Source organism: Nelumbo nucifera, chromosome 5 (assembly GCF_055504915.1).
Source record: "Nelumbo nucifera cultivar China Antique chromosome 5, China Antique-T2T, whole genome shotgun sequence".
Classification (NCBI taxonomy): Eukaryota; Viridiplantae; Streptophyta; class Magnoliopsida; order Proteales; family Nelumbonaceae; genus Nelumbo; species Nelumbo nucifera.
The window spans coordinates 50914860-50924694 of NC_142653.1; the positions used below are offsets into that span (position 1 = coordinate 50914860).

The 9835-nt window shown below is 39.1% G+C and overlaps 1 protein-coding gene across 1 annotated transcript; it reads left to right on the forward strand.

The window, feature by feature from the left end:
- Positions 1-3262: 3262 nt before the first annotated feature.
- On the forward strand, positions 3263-3733 carry LOC148791604 (uncharacterized). Its single transcript, XM_088888252.1, has one exon. It carries the CDS (start codon positions 3263-3265, stop codon positions 3731-3733), a length of 471 nt encoding a protein of 156 aa, XP_088744378.1.
- Positions 3734-9835: the final 6102 nt, after the last annotated feature.

The following is a 9835-nucleotide window of genomic DNA, read 5'->3' on the forward strand; positions in this document are numbered from 1 at the left end:
CTTCCAATTAATGGATAAAAACAGATCTCATAAAAGTTAGCTGTGGAGATCTGGAGAAGAAACTTGGAGAGATATGACAGCAGCTGGAGAGAAGATATGGAGGAGGAAAAGCTGGGCTGATGATCTTCTGGTTGGTGACAAGTGAGGGAGGAGCAAAGCTAAGCTCTAGTAGTTGTAGTTGTTGTGAGTGCATAACAATTAACAAATGCTTGAGAAAATATGTGGGCGTAATAAATAAATGCCCAATAGCTACTAAAAGGCTACTTGCTTAGGCAAGGCCTACAATGAGGCGACGCCCCACCATGAGAGATGGGGTCTCTCGCCACTTCTTTGATCGGTGGAAGCATGAATCGATTCGTACTTTCTGATTAGATGGAGCATCTCTTTTACTTGTCATAGGAAAGTGAACAAACAAATATCAATTAAATAACAACCTGGGTTGGTAAAGCCTGGGGGGAGTCGAACCCAACCCCAGAGACCCAGAGACCCAGAGACCCAGAAGAAAAAAAAAACAATAAAATTGTGAACTTTCCAACCCCATTCAGAAAAAGAAAACAGAAGAGAGAAAACAAAGGCCATTTGGATTTATTGGTGAAGTGTTCACTGTTCAGTTGGGGTGGAAAGTGGAAACAAGAAAAACCCATCAACCAATTTCGTCTGTACATTAATGGATGATGAAGTGTTCATCAAGGATAAAGAGAACCCATGATGATGAAGTGTCATTGTACTTGCAATGCCCATTGATTAATGCCAGTTTGGAGATCATGAGAGGATGAAATCAAGTGAATGCAAGGAGAGTTTGATTCATCCAGACACCAAAGGCTTTGTCTATATGCTTAGATGCATTTGTTTAGATGTTCTCAAGAGCTGAATCCACATCATTTTAGATGTTGCTTTTGTAGAGTTTTCATTACTTTCTACGTTAAGTCACTTCTCAATTAGTAGAGAGCCATCAGTGGTCTTCATTGCACGCAGCAAGAGCAGTAGGGCACTATAGACTATACAGTGGGAATCGGATTGGACCAAGCTTGCAAGTTGGGAGGTGTGCAGGCCAGCACAAGCCCACACTAAGAAATGCTCAAGTTATAAGTGGACCTCCCCCCTCCCCCCTCCCCCCTCCCCCTCCCCCAAGCTCATCAACTTGCATCTAATTCTACCATTGTTAACCAAGACTTTTTTCAACGTACTTGACCAATTAGAAAAGTAATTTAGCCCATCACCAGTACTACTTCTCTTCTGAAGACTTGTGACATTTCACATAACTGTTGTTTGAAATTTAGCCAGAAAGATGGACTAAATGCTTTACATCTCACCTTGATGTCACTGATAGTAGTGGCCGTGACCGTGACCGTGACGCACAGAAACTATTACTAAGTGCTTTGAGAGGGCTTTCGGAGCCAGAGGGCAGCCTTCGGCTTGTGTGGTGGGCCAATTTCGGACAGCCCATGAGCAATCTTTGGTGAAAAATTCAGAAAGCCCATATATGCTGTCATTCAGTCAAAAAAAAAGAAAGAAAGAAATAAAAGACTTTTTGACGAAGTTTTTTTGGGCCCTTTTGGAAGGGTTTCAATTTTGATTGAACTGTTTTTACTGAGCTGCAGAAAGCCAATTTATTGGCTGAATGAAAGCATATTGGGAATTGGGGCTTTCTACATTTATTTTTTTTAGAGAAATTGTCTAATTAAACTCACCACAACTTTTTAAAATATCTAAAATTCACCATGTCACTAACTTGACGTTAAACAAACTAATGGGTATTAATATATTACTATTTTAACCTTCATAGAAAATATAAAATATATACATATATCTTAATAATTAGACATGAAAAACAGGAAAAAGTTCAAAAAAAATATTTTCAAATATAAAATACATAAAAACATAGAAATTTCAAAAAATGTAAAAAATTATATAAATTTCAAATAAATAAAAAATTATTTTCAAATTATAGAAACTATAGAAATTGAAAAACAAAATCAGAAAACACAGAAATTGCAAATAAATAACAAAAAAATACAGGAAAAATTATAGATTGTAGAAAATAGAAAAATGTAAAAAAAACAGAAATTATAAAAAATATTGCAAATTATAACAAAACAATAAAAATGCAAAAAAAAAAACATGAAAATTGAAAACTGAAAAAGACCCTTATTCTCTAACTCGCCATCCAAGGGTAATTTGGTTATGAAAATTGTTATTTATGCTGATGTGGGCACCTCTGTTAAGAAGCATTCACAGTGAAACTAACGGAAGGTAAGTTTTGGAAAATAAAAACTTACTAACATTGTGAGTTTTAGACATTTTGAAAAGTTGTGGTGAGTTTAAGAGAACTCATGGTGAGTTTTAGACAATTTCCCTTTTATTTTTATTTTTATCAAATGTAGCTTTTAGGCTTTCCATTTGGGGCCTACCTTGCAAAGATAGAAACCACTACATGAAAACCCTCTCAAACAGGCATTTAGTGGTGCCCGTTTGCGAAGGCTTTCAGAACTCGACTTCTGACGTTGTGAGCTGAGCCTCATATGGTAATGTTAGAAGTTGTGTTTGGTGAAAATCCATAAAGACGATCACTGTGTTCTAAATACCAGAAACATGATTGAAATAGAAAACTACTATAGGTATCTTTATTAAGCCTGCGCCTTCTTAGCGTAGCCTTATCTCTTGCTGTATGAGTCCTATCTGGTGTATGTATTTTAGTTGTTCTTGCTTTGGTTTTCATTATTCATTTAGGAGTTTGTATCCTAATCGCAAGAGGGAGCTAACTTTACCTCTGTATATATATATCTTGTAATGATCGGCTGATAGAAGATATAGAAAGAAAATCTTTCCCTTCAAACTCGAGTTTCTCATGGTATCAGAGCCCGGTTCGTTCGACTTTCGCACCGTCTTCTAAGCTTGCAATATTCGATCTTCTCTGACCTCTGTTCGTGGAGCAGATCGCTGAAGAGTTTGCAGAACTCTATTTGCTTTCGATTGTCAAAGCTGGTGGCTACGATATTTGATTATTTCGGATCATTGCTCGTTCGATATTCTCTGACCTCTGTTCGTGGAGCAGATTGCTGAAGAGTTTGCAGAACTCTATTTGCTTTCGATTGTCAAAGTTGGTGGCTGCAATATTTGATTTTTTTTTCGGATCATTGCTTGTGAAGCAGATCTCTGAGGATTCTGCAGGGTTCTCTTTACGATAGTTAGTCAAAGCCGGTATTTGTTCTTCACTGAAATCAAGAAGGAAACGGAGACATCTTGCTTTGGTCGATCGATCATGGTGGATGGAAGAGAGAAGCAGAATGAAGGTGAGGGCGGAAGCAGAAAAGTAGTTTCACCGTACTACCTAGCGGCCAACGACAATCCGGGTAATATAATTACCCAAGTCCAATTAAAAGGAGATAACTACGAGGAATGGGCTCGAGCAATGCGAATGGCGCTCCGAGCCAAGAAGAAAATCGGATTTTTCGATGGAACTATATCTCAGCCCGCAGACGATTCACCGGAGTTGGAAGACTGGTGGACTGTAAACTCGATGCTGGTTTCATGGATCCTCAACACGATAGAACCAAGCCTATGCTCTACAATCACGTACATGGAGGCTGTGAAGGACCTGTGGGACGACATCAAAGAACGGTTTTCAGTGGGCAATGGGCCAAGAATTCAGCAACTCAAGGCAGATCTTGCGACCAACAAACATGCCGGTCTCCCAATCGTGACATATTATGGCAAACTGAAGCAAATCTAGGAAGAACTTGTTAATTATGAGCAAATTCCAACATGCGTCTGTGCGGGCTGCAACTGCAACATCGCTGCAAAACTGGAGAAGAGACGAGAAGAAGAAAGAGTCCATCGGTTTCTTATGGGCTTGGATGACTTAGTATATGGAAAATTGCATTCCAATATTCTGGGCACCGATCCGCTGCCAAACTTGAACAAAGCCTATGCCATGGTGATACAAGAGGAGCGGCTGAGAACCATGACCCACAACAAAGAAGAAAGAAAAGAGGCGATGAGCTTTGCTGTGCAAATACAAGGTGGCACAAAAAGAACGGGACACGATACAAAAGAGAAATCCGGAGTGTGCACAAACTGCGGACGAACAGGACATGAGGCTAAGAGTTGCTTCCAACTTATCGGCTACCCGGACTGATAGGGAGACTGGCCGAGATCTATTGGGAGTGGGAAAGCTCGAGGCTGAGGAACACAAGGTAAATCTGGTCGTGGACGTGGAGGCGAACAGAGAGCAAATGCTGCACAAGCGGTAGGGAAAACTTCTGAACCGACCCATGCGACAGAGGGAGATCGCATTGCCATTCGGTGGATTGACTAATGAACAGTGGTCCACTTTTCTTAATCTGTTGAATTCTTGCAAACCCAGCACAAACGAGAAGTTGACAGGTATGAATTGGATAATTGATACAGGAGCTTCGCACCATATGACAGGAAACCTGAACCACTTGCGTAATACCGAGACCGTGACCGGTTGTCAGGTTGGATTGCCCGATGGAAAGCATGTCATGGCAATAAAGAAAGGGATCGTCATTTTGAATGAGCACATGAAGCTTACTAATGTGCTTTATGTTCCCCGTTTAAATTGTAACCTGATATCTGTGTCGTAATTATTAGAAGAGTTAAATTGTAATATCCAATTCACTAATAAGTTTTGTGTTATACAGGACCGCACTTCGAGGATGGTGATTGGTGCGGGTGAACTACACGGAGGGTTCTATTGCTTCAAAGGTGCGTGCTCAAGCAAGGTTCACAAAGCAAAGGTTGAAGCTTCATACGAGTTATGGCACAAGAGAATGGGTCATCCCTCTGAGAAAGTAATTAAACTTCTTCTTGATTTGAACATTAGATGTGATAGTGGAAATAGGATATGTGGTGTTTGTTCAAAAGCCAAACAGACAAGAGGTACGTTTGATTCTAGTGAAAACAATGCTAAAGGGACTTTCAATTTGATTCATTGTGATTTATGGGGTCCGTACTCGGTACGGGCGTCTTGTGGTGCCACGTATTTTTTGACCGTTGTTGATGACTTCTCAAGAGCCGTTTGGATATTCTTACTTAATGACAAAAGTGAAGTAGGCAAAACACTGCAAAACTTCTTCACTATGGTTAAACGCCAATATGAAAAATTGGTGAAGATAGTTATTAGTGTCAGACCTCATGTGTTGAAACACCGTAGTAGAATGGACATGTTGAGAGAAAGCATAGACATATACTAAATGTTGCCAGAGCTCTTAGATTTCAGGCCAATCTCCACGTCTCAAGGATTACGTCATACACACCACATGGTGTTCCGACCACAGTCTGAGCCCTTCTGTCAGTTCATCTCGCCAATCTCACTCCTCAGGTACTCCCTATCCTATAACACATTATGTGAATTGTGATAAATTCTCTTTGCGACACCGCTCTTTCTTGGCAGCTGTCACAGCTAATCATGAGCCCCAGAGCTATTCAAAGGCTGTCAAGGACTCTCGTTGGAGAGAGGCAATGAGAAAGGAAATTGAAGCCTTAGAAAACAACAGAACCTTGACAGTGGTGGACTTGCCGCCAGGGAAAAGGGCTCTCGGAAGTAAATGGGTTTACAAGATAAGGTACCACTCAGATGGCACAATAGAGCGGTACAAGGCGCGTTTGGTGATATTCGGAAACAAACAGGTTGAAGGGATAGACTACAATGAAACATTTGCGCCTATGGCAAAGATGGTTACAGTCCGTACATTCCTTGCAGTGGCTACGGCTAAAAACTGGGAACTGCATCAGATGGATGTGCAGAACACGTTCCTTCACAGAGATCTGCAAGAAGAAGTGTATACGAAGATGCCCCCGGAATTTGCTTCGAGACTACCTGGGAAGGTGTGCAAGCTGCACAAGTCGCTTTATGGTTTGAAGTAGGCCCCTCGTTGCTGGTTTGCTAAACTAATGACAACCTTGAATCAGTATGGCTTTACCCAGTCACAATCTGATAACTCCTTGTTTACACTTCGACGGAAGCAGGAACGGTTGAATATCTTGGTGTACGTGGACGATCTTGTCATCTCTAGAAATAATGGCAATGCCATATGGAGATTCAAGAAGTATCTGAGCCAATGCTTCCACATGAAAGACTTGGGAGCTTTGAAGTATTTTTTAGGAGTGGAGGTCACCAGAAGCCAGAAAGGTATTGTCCTTTGTCAGCGGAAGTATGCTTTGGACATCATATCAAAAACTGGATTGCTAGGATCTAAGCCGGCTGGACTTCCCCTGGAACAAAATCATAAACTAGCTCTAGCAGATGGTCCTCTGATGATGAAACCAGAGAGTTACAGGAGGCTTGTGGGTCGTTTAATTTACTTAACCATTACCCGTTCTGAATTGTCCTACTGTGTACATGTGCTTGCTCAATTTATGCAGAACCCCCATGAAGAACATTGGGAGGTGGCTTTACGTGTGGTGCGATATTTGAAAGGTAACCCGAGACAGGGAATTTTCCTTCCAGCTGACAGTGATCTTCAATTGTATGCTTACTGTGATTCTGACTGGGCCGGGTGTCCACTGACACGATGCTCTCTCACTGGATACTTTGTATTATTGAGACAAGCACCTATCTCGTGGAAGACAAAGAAGCAACTTACAGTATCCAGATCATTGGCTGAGGCGGAATACAGGTCTATGGCAACAACTGCATGTAAATTGAAATGGTTAAAAGGGTTGTTGCATTCGTTAGGAGTTGGTCATCCTGATCCTATGCGATTACACTGTGATAGTCAAGCAGCCTTGCATATCGCTACGAATCCGGTCTTCCATGAGAGGACTAAACACATTGAAGTAGACTGCCACTTTGTCCGCAATGAAATTCAAAATGGGAATATACGACCTTCCTACGTCAGGACTTCCGAGCAACTTGCTGATATGTTTACGAAGGCCCTAGACAGGCAACCATTCGAGCATCTTCTTGCCAAGTTGGGCATTTCCTGTTTACATGCTCCAACTTGAGGGGGGGTATTAAGCCCGCGCCTTCTTAGCGTAGCCTTATCTCTTGCTGTATGAGTCCTATCTGGTGTAGTCCTATCTAGTGTATGTATCTTAGTTGTTCTTGCTTTGGTTTTCATTATTCATTTAGGAGTTTGTATCCTAATCGCAAGAGGGAGCTAACTCTACCTCTGTATATATATATATATCTTGTAATGATCGGCTGATAGAAGATATAGAAAGAAAATCTTTCCCTTCAAACTCGAGTTTCTCAATCTTCTCTGAAACACGGATGCTCAATAACCATAGTTGAATCACCGCACCTTACCTCCAACACAGAAGCCATCTCAAATGGGCTCTTAATATCTTGTTCAAAGCAACTTAATGAAATCAGCTTAAACAGAGCTTCAACCTTCCCAAATGGGCCCTTAACGTTTCCACAACAGCATTAGAAACTCCAATTATTGTTTCTTCTATCTGCATGCCGATATTCTGTTCTTGTTCAAAATTTGATTATTTTGCTAATTCTCTTTCTTACTAGATTTTAAGTCAATAACACAAAATCAAGGTTCCTCTTGTTTCTCCTTTTTAATCTTCTTTTTGATGTGATGTCTACTCTTATAATTTTAGAATCACCTTAGCTAGGGTTGATGGTTGGATCAAATCATTAATTCATTTATTTATTTTTGGGACAACTTCTAACAGGAGGATTCATTAAGCTTCCTGTCGAGTGCCCTAATGGACACGTAATCAGACTCGCTGAAAAAAAAAAGGAGAATGACTATTCAACACACCCTAAGAATTCTTAGCCCTACTATACAATTGGGGTAGGTGCCAGCTCGGAATTGATGTCAATACATGGGCGGGTATTGGTATTTTAGGGTGGGGGTATTTGTCATTTTGAATTGTGTAGGATTGCAATAAAATTCAGAATTCTGTGATGTGTTATTCAAACCTGGTTGTCCATCCATTAGATTCTTGGAGAGGTCAATGACGATGGAGAAGAGTGACATCAAGGTCTAAAGTATTGGAGAAATATTTGGCTCCTACCAAGTTGGAGGACATGCCTTTCGCCAATTTTATTTTATATATTAATTTAGGGTTTAGAATTTAGGAGTATAGGGGTTTAAGGTTTAGGATTTAGATATAAAAATTAAGAGGTGGTCAGATGCTTTTATCCAATCAGGAGTGAAGTAAAGCCCTAAAGTATTAATACATTGGATACACAAAAGTCAGAACTTAAGAATTTTTAACAATTGATAGTTTGATACTCTATTTTTTTTTGAGTTTGAAAAATTCAAAAGTGCATATATGAAATAATATTAATATTTAATCCTACTAAGTAGTCTTAGTGCTCAGTGGTTAACTTTAGTGATTTTAAAAACCAATCTATTTCAAATATAATATGCACCGATACATTACGATATTTTGAACCTTTGGTGGGATTGGATCATGTGGGAAGTTGGAATTATATTCACTAGCTGAGCCAACTGCTGCCTCTTAATTATTGCAAATCTTTGGGTTTCTAGAAAACTATTAAAAGATTGAGAATAATTTTGAGGGATGATTGAATGACATATGGGGGAGTCGCTTGTGGTATGACGTGGCTAAATTCACAGCCATGTGGCAGATCAGAACTCATATTGAAGCTTGCTCTCTGAGTAGACCATAAATTTTGACCCAATTGGAGGTCGGCATATTGTCCAAAGCTTTGTATTTTTGAAACAGAGAAAGGTAACAATATGCAAGTCCAACGCTGCCAAGTCTGGATGAATAGAAGTTGTTTGGTAACATATCGCTAACAGAATGGGTGGGATTCTTTTGAAAATTGGAGAAAGGGATATTTGAAGTCTAATCTTTCTATCCATCAATAACACGACTCATCCTTTAAAGGCCAATGGTTTCAGTATGCCATGTCACCACTCATTTAGCCACGTTGGACTACAGGTGACTCACCGACTCTCTTAAGAACAAAATGACAAATGACCTTACAGGCATGAAAAATTTCTGCCCATCTTCCTTGTAAGTCCTCCAGCACATGGCTGAAACTGGTATCTGTTTGTCTGAATTTGATCCACCCCATCCTGATTTGATTTATTTTAAACTTAAATGCTTATATATATTTAAAATTTATGTTGCATTTATTAGTAAAATTAATTTAAATGCTATATTTCTACTAAAGAGTCAAGGTTTAGGTTTCAAATAAGTTATTTTCTATTCATTTTATTAATGATATATAATATTGGTTATTTTTAATTTATTTTATTAATAATATATAATGTTTTGATCATTTTGAGTTTAATTTATTAAAGCAATATCTGATTGCAATCAAAATAGATTTGATTCAAATCCAAATAAAACAAATCAAATTTGGATCTAATATATCCAATTTGATTTGATCCCTTTGGAGCTCTACTCCAGCAATCTTTGAAATTGACCAGCAATTGGCAAATTCTTTCTATTTAAAATTCATTTTGTAAGATTTTAGTATGCCTTGAAGGATTTGGGGATGTTTAATTAGTATTATCTAGGAGTGATGTGACCTGAATCTTTTCTCTTATGTTACTCAGACTTAAGATATCAGAGTAACTAAGGGCAATTATGGCCCAGCCCAGGTCTATTATCTATATGGATCTTTTGCCTTGGTGGTCCAATTAGAATTTGGAGCCTTCTGGCCCATGATGTGTTGATGGACAAGTGGGTCAGTGTCAAGCTGTTAATTGTTTGAATGCTGATACCTGACCTTATCCAGCTAATATAACATTAACCTGTTACATATTCTACTTATGTTAGTAAAAATACATTATAGTTATTTTTTCGTACTTTTCTTTTTTTAAAATTTAATATAATCGTATAAGGTTCAAAATATTAATTTTGCAAAGAGGATTAG